This window comes from Capsicum annuum, chromosome 10 (genome assembly GCF_002878395.1).
Source record: "Capsicum annuum cultivar UCD-10X-F1 chromosome 10, UCD10Xv1.1, whole genome shotgun sequence".
In the NCBI taxonomy this organism is placed as follows: domain Eukaryota; kingdom Viridiplantae; phylum Streptophyta; class Magnoliopsida; order Solanales; family Solanaceae; genus Capsicum; species Capsicum annuum.
The window spans coordinates 198,075,761-198,095,153 of record NC_061120.1 but is presented as its reverse complement, the minus strand read 5'-3'; the positions used below and the strand labels follow the sequence as shown (position 1 = coordinate 198,095,153).

Below are 19,393 nucleotides of genomic sequence, written 5' to 3'. Positions count from 1 at the left end.
CTACTAAAAGTTTTGATAGGATCATGCTGGGATTTCGATATTAATTCATGCCCCATTCATGATCCATTATCATCATGTTGATGATCATTCTCTTTCTCTTTCTCTTTCTCACTCTCTAATTCCTCCTCTTTCTCACTTTTATTTTTTTCATCACCGTCTACATACCTTTGTACACCTCCCTCAATGTTTTCATATCTCTCCTCAGCTTTACTTTGTTTCCCTGACTGAGATTGTTTAGGAAGCTCCTTCAAATCCCTCTACACTGTAACTTTTTTTTGGGTGGTCAGACGTTGGTCCATTTTCACTTTCTTTTCTTTTGGAAGACATGTTTTACCTACAAATAACAAAAAAATAAAAAATATATTACAATTGATGTATGCATAAATTTAATAAAATACATTACAAACACCACTAATAATGACACACCAACAGCCACCACCACCACAAATACCACTAACCAATGCCATAAGCACTACAAATACCGACACCATCGATAGCCACCACCAACCAATGCCACCAACAGCCACCACTAGTGCCACGATGATAAAGACAACCACCACCACCACCACAAATACCATCCAACAATACCACGACAGTCAACAGAACACTACGATAAAAACTAGGGTTTTCTTGAGTTCTTACGATTTTACTATCAAAACTCAAAATTGTAAACCCATTCTCGAAGATAATACAACTAAAAAATTTCTTTTTCATCATTAAATTAAAAGCCCTTATTTTTTAGAAAAAAATAACAAATATAAAACTCTTCTAGAACTCTGTTACCTATGAAGACAAAGAAAACGACTGATAAAGCAAGAATGAAGTCAAAAATAACACCAATGTGGTCGGAAATGAGAAGAAAATTGATATATTATGAAGGGTAGAGCAATTTGTTGAGTGGTTGTAGTTGTTGTCTATACTGTATAATTGAGTGAGAAAGAGAAAAGAGTGAAAACTCGAGATTTAAAATGATGAAATATTTTTCTCGCAAATGGATGATTTGTATGGGTTGATTTATATTTTGGAAAAGAATGACAAGTTTTAAAAATGTTAATTTGTTCGAATTAATCTCAATTATTTTTTAAAATTATAAAAGGTATGCGTAATTTTTAACCCTCTTATCATGCAATTGCCAAAAGACTCAATTGAAGTTTTAGTTGACCCTATGAACTCACCCACCCCCGTTCCTAGTTTAATCAATTTAGGTATATGAGCTCAATTGAAATTTTTTAAAAATAAATGTTCATCATGTTGCATCAGATACTAATCGGGTTGATAGATGACTCTGATCGGGAGAAACGTAATACCATCTCATCATTCAATTTTCCAAAGACTCAATTGAAGTTGTAGTTAACTCTATAATAACTCACCACTGGTCCTAGATTAATCAATTGAGGTATTGTCTAACATATAAGGTAGTAAAAATCAGTTCGATCGACGACTCTGGTCGGGAGGAACACAATACCGCCTAATCATTCAATTGCCTAAAGACTCAATTGAAGTTGTAGTTGACCCTATGAGAACTCACCCATAGTCCTAGATTAATCAATTGAAGTATTAGTCTAACATATGAGGCAGTAAGAATTGGTTTGATCGACGACTCTGGTCGGATGGAATGCAATACCATCTCATAATTCAATTGCATAAAGACTCAATTAAAGTTGTATTTGACCCTATGAGAACTCACCCCTGTTCCTAGATTAATCAATTAAGGTATTGGTCTAATATATTAGGTAGTAAGAATTAATTCGATTGATGACTCTGATCGGGAGGAACACAATATCGTCTCATCATTTTAATTTCCCAAAGACTCAATTGAAGCTGTAGTTGACCCTATGATAACTCACCCCTAGTCCTAGATTAATCAATTGAGGTATTGGTCTAACACATGAGGTAGTAAGAATAGGTTTGATCGACGACTCTGGTCGAGAGGAACGCAATACAGTCTCATCATTTTAATTGCCCAAAGACTCAATTAAAGTTATAGTTGACCCGAGAATTTACCCCTGGTCCTAGATTAATCAATCAGGGGTCGTTTGGTAGAGTGTATAAGAACAATGCAAAATATATCGTATTAGTAATTCTTGTATTAGTAATACTTGTATTATTTATGCTTGTATTAGTTATGCATATATTATTTCTTTCTTATACATTGTTTGGTTTGATGTATAGGAAATAATACATCTTACATAATTTCTATAAATCTTTGATTTTGTACACTTTCTTCCAACAAAGTTCTTTTGTTATTTCAAACATAATTAATATTATTGAACTATTATATAGAGGTTTAGGATTAATTGCAAGACCTTCAACTTTGCGTAAAAATATTACATTGACAGATTAACATAGTCGAAATAAAAATAAAATACAAGACGTAAAATTAAAAATAGTCTCAACTTTTTTTTCAAATCTTTTTAAAGACTCTCGAAGAAAAGAAAAAATATGTTATGTTATAGCTATTTAAATCAACCATTCATTGTTGTTTATTCAAATAGTGGGAAAAGAAATTGTGAAATATTTTGAAAAGATTCACTAGTGCAAATTAAACTGGCGGAAAAAGGAATGGTGAAATATTTTGAGTGGGAAATTGAGAGGTATTAAGGTCATTTAATAAGTTAATGCATGTGTTTAAAGTCTTTGTATTACTAATACATAGGAAATATAGTGTATTACTATATTACTAATATACACTTCAATATTGTGTACCGAGCTTTGGATATTTTCAAACAGAAATTGTTATTTGTTGCACTTAGATGTTGTAAGACCCTTTTTTTTAAAAGCAATTTAGGTATTTTCGGTCAGATATAAAAAAATTTAAAATACTAAGGCGGTAAAAAGTATACTTGGATAACCAAAAATCTCTTGAGTGAGTAGTCTTATCTAGTCTTTTCAATGTCACTGTCTCCTCGTGCCCCTCAAAAGTCAAACATTGTTAATGAATTTTTAAAATCCATATCTAGAATAATAATATTTTCTTCAGCCATAACATAAGTAAGATTGAAGACTCAACTCAACTCATCTATCACTCTTTCTTTATTTTTTTTTCTTTTTTTCTTTTTTTTCTCTATTCTTTTGGATGAGGATCCTTTCGAATCTCAACCGATCAATATCTTTTCTCGACTGAACTGGATGTTCTGATCCCTTTGCTTATTTCACATTGCAGGTATGGTTCACTATTGCTCTTTCTGTCTCGTCTTTTTTTTATATGTCATTTAAATTAGATATTTACATCTGTTTCTATTGATGATTTACCCATTTACCAGTTTTCTATTTATTGAGAAAATTGAAGGAAAGGTGACTTTTAAGCCTTGAATGAACGAAGTATTATTTTTATGTCTATTGCAAAATGCCTCATCGGTTGAATAGATGGGTAATCTGTTGCATCAGATTGGTCATCTGTTGATTCACTCAATTTTGTGTTACCCTTTTGTACAGATGGAGAAACTGTTTGAAGAAATCAAACTAGTAGCAATGCTGGTATGGTTTATTCCAACAGATTACCCATATATTGCAATATGTCATCTATCTATTGCAACAGATGCCTTCAGTTGAGCAGATGGGCAATCTGTTGCATCAGATTGGTCATCTGTTGATTTACTCAATTTTTTATTACCCTTTTGTAATGTTTTTTTTCTTCTTCTCTTGTTTGACATCAAATGTATTTCTCTTGTTTGTTGATAAAAGAAAGTGAAACTGGATCCATTTTTGCCCGACCAGTATTAAAGGCTAGTGTAAAGATGGGTTCAGATGAATAAGCTGCTTACAGATGGAACCACTTCATATGTGGAAGGTATGTATTACTGATCAACCTATCGTGAAAACACACATCCAGTACAATGATTTTGTGAATATTTGTTCTTTACCTATTAGGAATTAATTTTTCAAACAAGATATGGCATTTTACAGTTAAGATTATTAGGTCTGAACTGGTAAGGCTGAGGGACCAAGTAGGTGGTGACGATACCCTATTATATTTTAATGACCATTTATGCTCATATTTTTGTGTTAAGTTTGGGGAAGGGTTCAAGTTTTTGGTGGTAGTGTAAATATCCAATAGTGATTGGACTGGTTTTAAAGGCTCAATGAACTTCTTGAAAGACTTCTGAAGCCTCACACTGCAACAAACACCGATGCAACCAATCGAAATTTCCCTGGTCTAAATTTATATGGATGGATTACTGGAGAACACTATTATACAGTCGTAGGTGCTTGAGAGAATATCTGTGTGGGAAGGGGGAGGTTGAGAAGGCCATATATCATCTCAAACCTTATCTAAGAGGAAACACAGGGTAGGAAGGAAAGTGTAGCGAAATTGGCTGATGAAATTGACATGAAAAATGAAAAAACTGGATGAGTTACGAATGTGAAAGCATATCCAAAAATGAAAATCCATCAGTCATTAAAGTAAAAGAATAATGATCAAGAGGATTGGAGCTGGTCACTTTGCTAGAGATAGAAACTAGCGAGTATGGCCTTAATGAAGACCCACAAAGTGTAGGACCAGAACTGTAAGGAAAAAGTTTTGCAAGCATACGAAATTGATACGATTGTAGGTCGGAATTAAAACCTGAACCAACTACTCATGAATTAAAAATATGGGATCAAGCCAAGGTGGTAATTCCCCAAGTTAAACTTACATCCCATGCCTCCTGTTTATGGCTCTGTTTAGGTCAAAGGCAGTGGAAACAACAAGGCATGAGATTTCTGCCCAACTTCAGACCTTTTAATTTCTACTTCCATCGATTTAATCATAGCCACAAACAGAAGGCCTTGTATGCAAGTTTAACATGAGAAATTGCCACCTTGGCTCGAACCCGTATTTTTAATTTAGGATTAGTTGGTTCAAGTTTCAATTCTGACCGACAATTGTATCAATTTTGTGTGCTCACGAAACTTCTTCCTTAGAGTTCTAGTCCTGCACTTTGTGAGAGTCTTCATTGAGGCCACACTCACTAGTTGCATTCTCGAGAAAAGTGTCTAGCTCTAGTCCTGTTGACCATTCTTCTTCTTTTTCAACGATTGACGGATTTTTATTTTTAGATACACTTTCACATTTGAAGCTCGTCCAGTTTTTCTATTTCTCATGTCAATTTCATTGGCCAGATTCGCTAGAATTTCCTTGCTTTCTCCTTGTGTTTCCTCTTAAACAAGGTCTGAGATGATATATGGCCTTCTCTACCCCCTTCCCGCACAGGTATTCTGTTAAGAACCTTCTACTGTATAAAAGTCTCCTCCAACAATCCATCCATATAAATTTGGAAAAGGGGAATTTCCATTGATTACATCGTTGTTTGATTCAGTGCAAGGCTTCGGAGGCCTTTTAAGAAATCCATTGAGCCATTAAAACCGGTCCAATCACTATTGGATATTTACACTGCCTCCAAAAACTTGAACCCTTCCCCAATCTTGACATAAAAACATGAGCATAAACCATCATTAAATTGTTATAAGGGATCGACACCACAGTCTTGGAACCCTTCGACCTTATCAGTTTGCACCTATCAAACTAAACTATACAATACAAGATCTTGTTTGAAGGATCAGTGTCTAATTGGTAAAAAACTACATTCACAAAATCATTGTACTTTATGTGTGTCTGTCGCGGTAGACTGATCAATAATACATAACTCCCATGCATGAAAGTGGATCCATTGCACGCACCTTATTCTTCCTACTCCATCAAAGATACTACAGTATTATTTATTCATCTGCACGTATGTGATGACTATTAAAAAATAGGTGTGAAGAGTCGTGACTTTTTTTAATACATTTAAAACAGTTGATGAATCAAAAACTCCATCTATTGCAACTGATGAATCAACTGTTGGAAGAAATCAAAATATCTCCTCCAATATATGGTCCATCTGTCGCAACAGATAATCCATATATTGCAATAGATTATTAATCTATTGCGACAGAACAAACATTATTTATTCATCTGCACGCATGTGATGGCTCTGAAAAAAGAGGTGAAGAGTCATGAATTTTTATCTAACACATTCAAAACAGCTGATGAATTAAATTCTCCATCTGTTGGAACTGATGAACCAGCTGTTAGAAGAAATCAAAACATCCCCAACATTTGGTCCATTTATCACAATAGATAATCTATATGTTACAACAGATGGTAAATTTGTTGCAGCAGATGGACGATCTGTTGCAACATCTCAATAATAACGGTTGTTATCAAGTCTTCTCAAAACCATTTAGAAGAGGTAAAAAGTATTAATGTAAATGAAAAAGTCACAATTTTCAAAGAAAATAAAATGCCACCAGTTTGAATGATGATATTCTGTGCGACACAGTGCGGAGCTTTAGAGGTAGGTTAATGAACTGCAGATGGAGTTGGTCGCCATGAGAGCGATGATGTTCAGAGAGATGCAGAGGCTGATGAAGGCCCTGCTGCTATGAGTTGATTGGCCAGCTATAATTAATGATGATGATGATATAATAATAATTACAATGTATTTTTTTAGCGTATGTATTTTAACTTTTTTGTATTGGATCTATACTTAATGCATTTTATTTTTCGTTTAATAAAAAACTTATTTTTAGTCGATTTTGGCTTTTTAATTCTTATACAATTTTCATTTTGTCTATTTCTTCTTCTAAACATTTTACATGTTAACGTGTCAACAGTTGGAGGTAAGGAGCAATTTTTTATCTTGGCTTTTGAGTTCTTTCAATAGATGGACCATGTGTTGGAACAGATTGGTCATCTGTTGGGTTTGTGTTAACAGACTATCCATCTGTTATGATAGATTTATCATCTGTTGTTGGAAAATATTCCAGTTTTATGGAACTAACTGTGTTGGGTTCTTCCAGCTAATGTCCATCTATTTCCACTGATGGGTAATCAGTTAAAAATACTTGTGGTTTGTTGTATTTTTTAGTTCATGTTTTGCCTCTTTTTATTGATGTACAAGATATTAAAAAGATATTTTATATATAATAAATGATAACATTACATTAACAACAATGAGTTAAATATATAAAGGTCCACAACAAACAACTATACAAGTTCCTGCAATTACAATGATCAAGGTGAATTACGATCTGGGCATGTAGTTCTTTTGTGGCCAACACGCTTACATATGGAGCACTTGTTTCTTCTTAATGAAAATAATTCTCCGACTCCATGCCTCCTCTTATATGGCTTTCTTCCCAGTTTTATAGTGCTTGGGTCAATATATGGAGGAGGTATTAATCTCCCCATAAGCTCTGCAGGAACAACCCAAGATTCTTTGGGAAGCACCAGAGAAATATGCCCACTATATGCCATTTCATATTTTTCCATCGAATAATATTGAGTGGAGTGCTCTTAAACTTCAGTTCCATATTTATGACCGTATTGAGCTCGGAGCACTGGCATAGAATATGGACAGGGTATTTAGTCCAATTCAAAACTCCACACATACAAGATCTTGTTTGAAGATTGACCGTGGCAACATCACCATGAACGATGATACTGAATTTGTAATCTGCTATTTTATGAGGTAATAACCTATTCCCCAAACTGACGTTCGTTGATATTATTCTTTTGATTACGAGAATAAATTGGGTTCTTGTTTTTGGGCACTTGAACTGCTCATGCCTTTCTTTAAAAAATTTGCCATACTTCTAGCTTATATTTTCAAACATAGACTTAATGGGAAATTCTCTTTCATCGCCAAACAATGAATTCACAGATTCAACTATGTTTGATGTCATAATATTGTACCTATACAAAAGAATCACTTAGTACGACATCATACTAAACTTATAACTCAAATAAGACATTAAAATTTATGTACCTATTTGTCGGACAGAATGCCCGAGTCCATCTCTCGAAACTGACACGCACGAGAAATTCTGCTACTTTGGGATTCACATCCATTATTTGATTGAAATGTTCTAAAAACTCCTCTCTACTGTATGTTTTAGCTGCTCTATAAAAAAGGGTCACGACCCTTTCATTATGATATCTGGTCTGAATGTTCTCTCCAAGATGCCTGATGCAATAACCAAAGTAAGCTGAAGGGAAGAAACGTGAACCCATCTTTGGAATACTTGGATTCCTATCCGATACAAAACACAACTATTCGGTATCTTCAATGCAGCTTTGTAGTTGTTTAAAAAAATCCATAAGAGGAATCACATTCCTTGTCCGCTACACAAAAAGCAATGGGAATGATATAATTCTCTGTATCCTGCGTCACCACCGCTAGAAGAACTCCATTATACTTGCTCCTCAAGAAGGTACCATCGACTGCTATGCCTTTTTTCAAATGTCTAAAACCTTGAATCCATGCACCATAGGATACAAAAAAGTACTTGAACTTTCTGTTTTCATCAAGATGCAATGCCGTCTTACTTACGAGATTTGTGGACTTAATCATGTAATGGTAGGCATCCAGGACTGCATTCTCATTCTCGAGTGTCCCCTAACCAAGTCATTGGAGACCTCCATGGATGTATATATCTTCTAATAACTGATCAGAATACCCAATTTCGTAAGGAGTTGATTGGTCATAACCCTTGTTGAACGGCCTTTTCCATCGGGGAAACTACTCTGTAAATATTCATCTAGGACCTTTGCTGTGGCGTGGGGATTATGGCCCGAGATGTGCTCCGAACCACATGTGTGATGCTTTTCATATTTATGAATGACGAATCTCTTAGAACTTGCGTACTTCACCACTCTCAACCACCTCTTGCAGTTCAAATTAGCATATTTAAAGCAAAAGACACTGCTCGAATTAATCACCTTCTTTATTATGAAATCTTTTTTCAAGAAAGAAATAAACAAAGTGGTTGATAGTTCATTCTTGTCCTGGAATGACATTCTAATTAAAAAACTGGGCCCGTCGTCTTGAAGATTTCCAGGCGGACGTAGGTGTTTGATCATCATCTGACTATTCATGTCTAGATCATCCAACCTATCATCAAATATGTCTTGTTGTTGTTCTTATTCTATGTTCTGGTTCTCATTTTCTCTTATCTTTTCAACCACGTACACCCTTAACACTGTCCTGGATGAATCAATAAGATAAACACATAACTGAACCTGATCGGTTATCTTGAAAGACAGTACTCTCTGATTTTCAAAGGAGTTGTGCATGTAGCTGATGATGAGTTCTTCCAATTGACAATTCAGTCCATAATAACTGATGATTAAGTTCATAAAATCATCATACAAAATATCACTTTGGACTATCATAGCTATTATCTCTAGCATTTCACCCTCGTTTCAATGCCATACATATCGATTGCTCTTCTCGATCTATTGACCATGACAATCCACCCCTATTGTTATTGATCCCTCCATTAGTGGTACCTAAATAAAGTCATTTGTTAAAAAAATTTAATAGTGATTTCATAGTGTCGTAAATGAATCCCAACAGATATGTAATCAGTCACAACAGGTTACTTACCTGTTGGGATTCATGTTACGCTCCTGAAGCTGATTTCAATAGACTAGTCATCTTTTATAATAAATGAATCATATGTTGCAATAGACTATATATCTGTTGGGATTGATGTTACAGTATTGAGGCATCTTTGAATCTAATTCCAACAGATGCGTGACATGTTCCAACAGATAATTAACCTGTTGAGACAGATGACTTACCTATTGCAACAAACTATGATCTGTTGGAATCAAGGTCAGGTTCTATCGCACCAGGTTACTAATATATTACAACAGATCTTTACCATCTATTGGAATCGAGTATGGGTTCTGTTGCAATAGGTTAATAATCTGTTGCGACAGATATTTACCTTGTTGCAATAGACAATACGTCTGTTGGAATCGAGTTCAGGTTCTGTTGTAACAGGTTAATAATCTGTTGCAACAGATATTTATCACGTTGCACCAGATAAATAATCTATTTAAACAGATAAATCATCTGTTGCAACAGGTGACCCATCTATTCGATTCATGGTATGTCCTATAGAACCATAAATATGAATCCAATATATCAGTCTTTCGTTGAAATAGATGTCTCATGTGTCGCAGTAAATGATTTATCGATTTAAACAGGTGGATCATATGTTGGATTCATGATTGGGTTCTATCCATTGTTTGAAAAATAGCACAATAGCAGTTACCCTGATGAAAAATTCAACTAAAAACCATAATTTGACTTACCAAAGTCTCCTATGAAGTAATGGAAAGTGATGTACGAAACAATATTTAACCTAAATAAATTGGTCAAATAGCAACAGTAGCGGTAACAACAACAATAACACAATGGTCAACAAGAAGAAGATGAAGATAATAATGAAGTAGAAGATGATGATAATGAATCAGAAAATGATGAATAAAGGAGCAACAACAATGAACAACAAAAATTACTAAGAGAGAGAAAATAACAATGAATGAGAAGAGAGAGAAAGATGCCTTTTTCCCCCTGTATTCCATTTTATTAGGTAAACATTTGGATCAAAGTGTAAATTTAAAAACTTGTGGGCTATTCTCAAACTTACCAAACTTTCTTAATCCATAATAAAATAATTGTCATCTCCACTCAATTATTAAGACTTGTGTCACCTGCACCTCATTTTAAAACTTTTTTGTCACCTGTGGCCCAAAGCCCCTCATAAAGTATATCATAGTTACATTGTAAATTATTTCCCATGGTTCATAAATTGTTAAATTAATTTCCAAGCATTTTTTTTAAGTTAATGTCAATTTTAAAATTTTTTGTTGAGTGGGAAAAATAATTCAAGAACTAACACTTTGGGACACTACGTATAATTTCCTCTTCAGGTGGTCACGCAGGAATTAGGCCCTTTTGTTATTCAAATAATGTTTGTGATACAATCTTTCATATTCAACTATTCCATCACCGCGTGTATAAACTAAATTAGGAATAAGTTTTATAGTCCTACATGTAAAGTCCTTAATTTTGATGATTGACAAATTGTATGTAAATTAGATGTTGGGACCTGTTTCCTGGAGATTTTGTGATGACAAAACTGCTACCACTTAGGAAACAAGTTGGGCTCACCTGTTACTATCACGGTCAACTGTCACAGCTGACATAATAAGTTTTACTTTTTCTTGTAAAGAAAATAAAAGTAACCATAATTACTTTTATTTTTCTTGAAAGGAAAATATAAAACTTTTCCATATTTGACTAACCTCTTTCTTAGAGGAAAGGTTTTGAAACTCTATAAATAGAAGACCCTTCTTCTCACATCATAACACAACAACATCCACAATGTAGTCGTTTAAAGAGTTTTATTTAGGAGGAGATTTTCTCCCAATAGTTTTTATGTTTTTCATTATTAGTTTTTCATATGTAGGTCATTTGACCAAATTATATTAATAATATGTCTTTTTATTATATTTTTACTTGTCATCTAAATTATTACCGTCTTGGTTTGTAAACTATAAGATTCTGCATGATGCACTGTCAATTTCAAACCCAACAAATGGTATCAGAGACTATGGTTCAAAGATCTAGTGGTTTGGTAAAATGAGGTTGAAGACAATTTCAAGGAAGCTCAAAAATAATTTGCAACCAATTTGATGATAATAAAGATATATGTCCAAAAAAGCTACATGTGGAGAAAAAAGTTTCAAAAAATTTTCAACAATCCTAGTGCTAATCCATCTTTAAAATCAACGTCAATTTTCAACCCATGTTTATGGGCTCCAATTTTCATCCCATACTTGCTTTAATGCTTGAGCTCCTTTCAACTCATGCATTTACTTTTAACGCATGAGTTCCACTTTTAACTTGTGCTCACTTTCAATGCACAAGACTCCACTTTCAACCGTGTTTACTTATAGCATAGGGCTCCAATAATATCAACCTATGCTTTTATTTTTAATGCATAGGGCTTCAATTTTAAACCATATCAATTTTTAATCATGGTAAGCAGCAGTGATATATGAAGATCATGTGAAGAAGGAGGATCAAGAATATTTTGCCAGAAAATCAAGCCAAAAGGGGAGATGTTTTTGTTAGAGTTTTTGCCCTGATTTTCTTACCAAAATTAAGTTTTACTTTTTCTTGTAAAGACAATAAAATTAAACATAATTACTTTTATTTTCTTAACATGAAAATATAAAATTTTTCATTATTTGGCTAAAGGTTTTGAAACTCTATAAATAGAAGACCCTTTTTCTCATAGCATAACACAATAACATCCACAATGTAGTCATTTAAAGAGTTTTGTTTAGGGGAGATTTTCTCCCAATAGTTTTTATGTTTTTCATTATTATTTTTTCATATGTAGGTCGTTTGACCAAATTTTATTAATAATATGTATTTTTTATATATTTTTACTTGTCATCTGAATTATTACCATCTTGGTTTGCAAACTATAAGCTTTCGCATGACGCCTCCTCAATTTCAAACCCAACTCCTTTTTGCTTCAATCAATGGAACCTCTCCTAGATTTTCTTGTGTCATACGACATATTTCTTATCTTTCTCAACAAGAAAATCAATGCTTCCATATTCTCACAACAAAATATCTTTCTGAAGTTGTGAATCAAAGACTACACTTTGCAATAGAGATCTAATTGTTCATCGAGTTGTATTCTTACTTCCTTGTTGTATTTGAGTCTTTTTTGTATTGTTCTTAAGAATTTTCCTATATTTTCTTATGATTTGTCATAGGTGTTAAGGTGAAAACCTTTTTGTTGTAATCACCTGTAGGTAGGTGATTGTTCAGGCTAGAGTTAGCTTGGTGTGCCTAGTTAGAGTTAGCTGGAGGTTAAAGTAGTAAAGTTACTGCTTGTGTTTCCTTGTAATAGAATTATTTCTAGAAAACAAAAGATTAGGGGGTTAATCCTTGGAGTTTGTATTTAAGAATTTTCTTAGATATAGTGAAACTTAGAAATCCTAAAGGCAGGTCATGGTTTTTTCTTCCTTGAACAAGGAATTTCCATATAAAAACCCCTGTGTCTGCTATTTATCTTTTTGTGCATTTTCATTATTCCATCTTTCTAGTACTCTCTATGTGAGTTCATCTGGAAACAGGCCCCTAAGTTGAGGAGCAACCCACTGCAACTCTTCACTAACTAAATAGGATTAGGAATAATATAAGAATAGGTTTTCTGGTCCTAATTATTTTTGGATGATTACAAATAAGTATGCTATAGCTATTTTCACATTTTGATAAAGTGTGACAAGTTGTGGAGAACTGTTCGAGTTTATGAATAAAATATTTTCATTAAGATTTTTCTCCCAAGTTTGAATTTTTTTAATTCTACTATCTCTAATTCAAAGGAATTTATATTGATCATAATGATGACTGTTTTGTGGTATAATCAATGATGGTTCCCTCAGAAGTATTACTCAGTATTACAAGGATTTTTCTTAGGTTGGGTACGTGAGAAAATGTATTCCGATCAGCCTATGCATATTAACATCAAGAATGATGATGTAATTGCCCATGCTCTTCAATAGGAACTATCAAGACTTCCACTCGAGGAATCAATAGGATCAAAATCCAAAGCGTCATAGAGGAATTGCAATTTTTCTCTTGATGAAATAGAGGATGATACAAAAACAGTTACATCATCGTCCAATTAGGACCATAAAAGGTTGATGGAAAGGTTAAAAATATATGATGTAGTCGAACTTAATGGTTCTAAAGATGGCAACTGTCACTTTGTGGCACTATCGAACCAACTATATGGTAGTAGTGAGCATCATCAATTTGTGAGGGAATAAGTTGTTAAATAGCTCAAGTCGTATAGAGAGTTGTATGAAGGTTATGTTCCAGTGGTGTATGATGAATACGTAAAGAAAATGATCAAGTATGGTGAATGGGGTAATCATGTAACATTACTGGCTGTTGTAGATTTGTATGGCATTATGATATTTTTCGTTGCATCGTTTTGGATACTTACTACATTGAGATTCTTCCACAAAGTTACTAGTAGAATAGAACCATTATTTTGAGATTTTAGGCTGAAATGCACTATAATTCAATCTATCAACAAGGATAGTGTTAGGGTATACCCTATTGGTTTACTTGTTTTAGACTAATAGTTGCCTATCGATGAAATAGGTAGTCCAACATGTTTAAATGAAACTAAGACTGTAAGTAAATAACATAGTGATTTTCACATGGAAAACACCCAGCTCAAAGAGGTGAAAAAAACCACGACGTGTGCCTCTACAGGATTTAACCCCAACTTCACTAAAACACTTGAGCCTCAACTATCAATGAATTACAAGGCTCTTGTAAACTAAGAATTAAACTCTAACTCCTATTTCTACAAAACATACGAACCTTCCCAAGGTAAGTGTTCCCAAATCTTTGAGTTTCCCAACTTGAAGACAATAATCCTACCTCAGTTTATACTCCACTGAGACTAGAATTAAAATAACAATATAACTCAAAACCAATCTTAATACATAAAGTCTAAGACAGCTTAACTCTAAATAATAGGAACAGGTCTAATTGTGACTTTTTCAAGATGGTGAACTGCATAGAATTTGCTAATATGTTGTTGTCTTTGTAAGCGTGTGAGTGACTGCTAACAACCACTCTCCAAATAGTCCTTTATGTCATCAGTCTTCTATATTCCATTGGACTTTTCCACTTATTAGTGTTTGTTGTTTATTCAAAGTCTTTCTTCAAGTCAATTTGTTTGTCTAGGTAGAAATCCTTCAATAACTTAACGTCAAGTGTTGAGTTTTACTCGTCCTCAAACTCTTTGCCACCCGTGATCAATATTGTGAATATATCAGAAGAGCTTATCCATTCTTGACTTCAAGCGAACATGTCTGTACCTCCTAGTGAGATCTGAACCCTGTCTTCATGTAATTGAACCAGCTGGAGTAACATTTTTCATTCATATGTCAATCATCAAAACATTATTGATCTAACAAATTCCTCCTTTTTAATGATGACAAACCACTACCTTAATTCAACCACCCTGAAACACTTAGTCAAGCGAAAGCACTAGAAAGAAACAAATTAGTCATTAGGTTATAAACATTTGCACAACTCATCTTCCCCCTCTTGACATCGTCATAAAGATAGTTCAAGATAAGCCAAGACTAAAAATAGACATCTAATAATCCATGGCCACTGAGGCTATCATTAAGACAAGAAGAACATGAAAGAAAGACAAAGAATACATAAAAGTGTACAAATATTGAGGTTAAAGAGCAAAAGAAGCCATTTCATGAGACCACTAACACATGATAACATATAATATTTTCAAAAACACCAAGATAAAATAGCTATAAAAAACAATCCTAGGGCTCTAAAATTTGGTGGAGGTGGAAGAAACAGAAGGAAGCAACTGGGTCAACCTGCGAACAGTTTTAACATCTTTAGCTCATTCGTGACCAAGATTAGCCTGAAGAGAATCAATTCTGGTAAGAAAGATTTCTCTCTCAGCCTCATGAGCAGCCCGAGCTATTACTAGTTCAACATTCTTCTCAGCATTTTGTAACACCCCATAGCATTCTTAACTTAATACTACTCTTAGTAGCATGCATAGAGAACTTACAACTTGAAATTTTCTAAGTGATAAAAGACTTAGTGATATTTTTGAGCCCTTAACTTTAATGATTTTTAAATTAATATTCTCTACTCGAGACGTATATTTTTGAGTTGATTCATGTTCAGAGGTGTAAAAGATATGTCTTGAAAAGGTTTCAGATTATTTGGATGAGGTTTGGGATGTGTTTGGATTTCAAAAATAGTGGGTCACCACAATTACACTGCATCACGGTGCCAATAGAGATGGACCACTTGGTGCATCATGGTGAGGTCCCAAAACTAGTTTCAGTTGTGAATTTGAATTTTGAAGGGCAGCCTCATCTTTTTTCCATAGCCCCAAATCATGATAATAGTAGATTAACTCAATATGCCCAAAATTACAAAATTTCTCTCAAGAACTAAACCCTAACTCTTCCCCAAAGATCAAGAATTCAACCTCTAAGCTTAAGATTTTAATAAAAGAGTTAATATTAGGGTTCCAATCTACAAACTAAACAACATAAGGTATGCGGCACTATCCTTAAACTCCATGGACATGGATTTTATTATTTTATCAAGTGTAAGGGTTTATAATCATGTTACAAACTAAGGGTTTGAATATTGATTCAAAAAACATTTCATGAAATCATTTTGATGAAAGTATATATATTGTATTGAACTCTTTTTCATGGAAATTGAATTATAGCCCCTTATTCTTATACGTTTACAATTTTGAGAAGTTTAATTGAGAGCATGAACAATGAATTCCCTCTCTTGTTATGAAACATAGTGTCTATTTGTACTGTGAGTGATTTTGAATGCATGAACTAAGGTTTGAAAGTGAATTCCTTAACATCATAGTTTTTGGCATGGTTTATGATGTGATAAGAGGGATTTTTCTTACCATAACAATACTCTTTGCATTTAAAGAGAAGAATTACATATTTTGAATGAGATGGGTTGTGAAATGGATATGATATGAATGACTTATAAGTCTGGGTATGATGATACCTTGTGATGACATGCCCTTAACATATTAAGCATTGAATGAGTTTGTACATAAATTATGATATTTAAAGATTTAGAATTGGGCCTAAAAAAGGTAGATGGTTACCCAAAAAAGGCATTTGAGTGTAAGGGCTCATCACTGGAAATCAAGTTTTTCTGATTCGGGTGATATGATTGGATATGGACTTGTATACTTTCCCTCGAGGCACTGGTATACTAGAATAGTGATTAGGACCCCAATCCTTGCGACAAACTTGGATTTGGGGGCTTGGCCGATGAGTAAATGGCAGATCCATTTAGCCTGTGGGTACAAAAATATAAGATGTACCATCTATCTCAAGATTAATACAAAGTGTTGAGTCATGATTACAAGAAAGTATTTTGAAACTCTAAATTATGCCCATATGTTTTACTTATCTTTTGTGTAATATTTTACGAAATGCTCTCATTTATATTGTGTAATAAAAATGCTATTTTGGATTATTTCACATACTAGTACAATCATATTGAACCCCTATATTTTAGGGACCCCTATATTTTAGGGATCTGAGGCTTAGTCCTGGAGTCCCGCTAAGCAGTAGATTGATTTGTCAAAAGTTTACAGTTGGTGAGCCTACCTTATTTTGGAAGGCCTTGTTTATGGAATAATGTCATTTGATTTTAGTTCATGGTCTGACTGGGGTCCTTGTCCCAGTATTTAGACAGAATTTATTTTCATATTAGCAGATATTTCGCAGACTAGCGATAGAAGTTCTTGAATATTTATGAACTTGTATTCGTATTTATTAGTTCAAAATAGAGAATGGCCACGATTCCCTTTTGTTGTGTTCTTTTTTGCATTTCTTTATAGTTTATGAATGGTGTACATGATTGCCAGATAGAAAAGGGCGCTCGGGCCTTCATGGTTCTGGATGCTCATTGTAGCCAGGGCCTCAGTTTGGGTTATGAAAAACTTGGTGTCAGAGCATAGTTCATGGTCCCTGGGTGACTATGAAATTACATTGGGTAGAGTACCTTTTATAGGTGTGTAGAGCGCCACACTTATAATGGGGAAGCTACTATATGTTTAGGAATGTCTCTCTTTATTTCATGTTCTGGTTTGTGCTATAAAGTATGAATGTCCTCTAATCAATGACTTCCTATATTTCACAGATTGATCATGCCTCCCCATAGATCCAACGAATAGAATACCCAAGCTTAGGATATTAGCCCTACTCATGGGATGCAAACCCATAATAGAGCTCGAGCCCCAGAGTTTGTTGCCACTCCCGGGGTCCCTCCAGCTCAAACTAGTCCACCTAGGGCCCCTCGATCTGGAGTTAACCATACTCAGCCTTCCCAGAGAGAATCTCTAATGTTGAATTCCAACAGTCTATATATATGATTTCTCAGCTTGTGGTTTCTCAGGCCTGTCGATCTGAAGATGTAGGTTCTATGTCTGGTTCATTTGAGATTACATGAGTTAGTCAATTCATGAGACTGAACCCACCTATATTTACTGGTATGAAGGTTAAGGAGGACCCCCAAGGGTTTATTGATGAATTGGAAATTTTTTTTAGGGTTATTCATATGAATGAGGTTGAAGGGGTTAAGTTGATAGCCTACCAGTTGAAGGATGTAGCCAACTAATGGTATAATGAGTGGGGAATTTGAAGGGTAGAGATGTTGAGCCTTTTGTGTGGGGTGAGTTTGTGAGAGCTTTCCTGGATTATTTATTTCCCCAAGAATTGAGGCAAGTAAAGGCAGACTAATTTATGAACTTGAAATAAGGGAAAATGAGTGTTAAAGAGTATACATTGTAGTTCACCCAACTATCCCATTATGCTCTAGAATTAGCGGGTAATATGAAAGTTCGTATGAGGAAGTTTGCATCTGGTCTCTCGAATGATCTGGTGTTGGAATACAAGGAAGATATGCTTAATAAAGATATAGATTTCTCCAGGTTGTCCATTCATATGCAGCAGATTGAATAGTAGAAGAAAAGGATGGCTAAGGTAAGGGAAAAATAAAGAAAAGCTAAGAGGGCTTGGTCCACATATCAGAATAACGGTCAGCACCAAGGTAGCTATTGGGGTAATAGTGGTCAAAAAAAAGTTTTGGAGTTATGCTCAGTCTTCATCTAGCACCCCAGTGCCCAAACCTCCAGTTGATCGGCGGTTCTAGAATTTTCATCCTAACAATGGATCAGGAGTGTAGGGTACTTAATCCCAGGGGAGGGCGACCCAGTTGTTTACACTATATCCTTATTGCGGTATTTGAAGAACCATCCAGGAAGGTGTATCTATGGTGAGCATGTGTGTTATACTTGTGATCAGTCAGGTTATTTCAAGAGGGACTGCCCTACCGTTAAAGGAAGTGTTGAAGGCACTAAGTCCCAAGAAAATTCCACAGCCCCACCCCCACTCAAGGTTGCTACTTCAGCTACCGGAGGCAATCGCAGCCAGTTATATGCTTTATCTAACCACCAGGATGCAGAGGCTTCGCCAGATGTTGTTACGGGTATGTTATAAATTTTCTCTCATGATGTGTATGTGTTACTTGATCCTGGGTCTACTTTGTCTTATGTGACCCTTATGTTGCGGTTAGTTTTGGTTTTGAGCCTGAAAATATTCCACAGCCTTTCTCTATTTCCACTTTTGTTGGTGACTCTATTGTGGCTAGGAGGTGTATAAAAATTTTATTGTGTCTGTCTATCATTATGATATTGTGGCAGATCTTGTAGATCTTGATATGATTGACTTTGATGCTATTTTTAGAATAGATTGGCTCCATTCGTGTTATGCCACATGAGACTGTAGAACCCCAAAAGTCACTTTCTTCTTTCCAAATGAATTAGTGATAAAGTGGGAGGGGTATTCTTTAGCACCTAGGGGGAAGTTCATATCTTATCTCAAAGACTGTAAACTTATATCAAAGGGGTATTTGTACCACATTGTTTGAGTCAA

The 19,393-nt window shown here is 34.6% G+C and overlaps 1 protein-coding gene across 1 annotated transcript in view; it reads left to right on the top strand.

Annotated features, from left to right (window-relative positions):
• LOC124887862 overlaps positions 1–18,958 on the top strand; it is a 29,020-nt gene extending 10,062 nt beyond the window's left edge. Inside the window, exons 2-3 of the mRNA XM_047397782.1 lie at positions 18,279–18,390; positions 18,637–18,958. Coding sequence (XP_047253738.1) covers positions 18,279–18,390; positions 18,637–18,958 — 434 coding nt within the window. The remainder of the gene's footprint in view (positions 1–18,278; positions 18,391–18,636) is intronic.
• Positions 18,959–19,393: the final 435 nt, after the last annotated feature.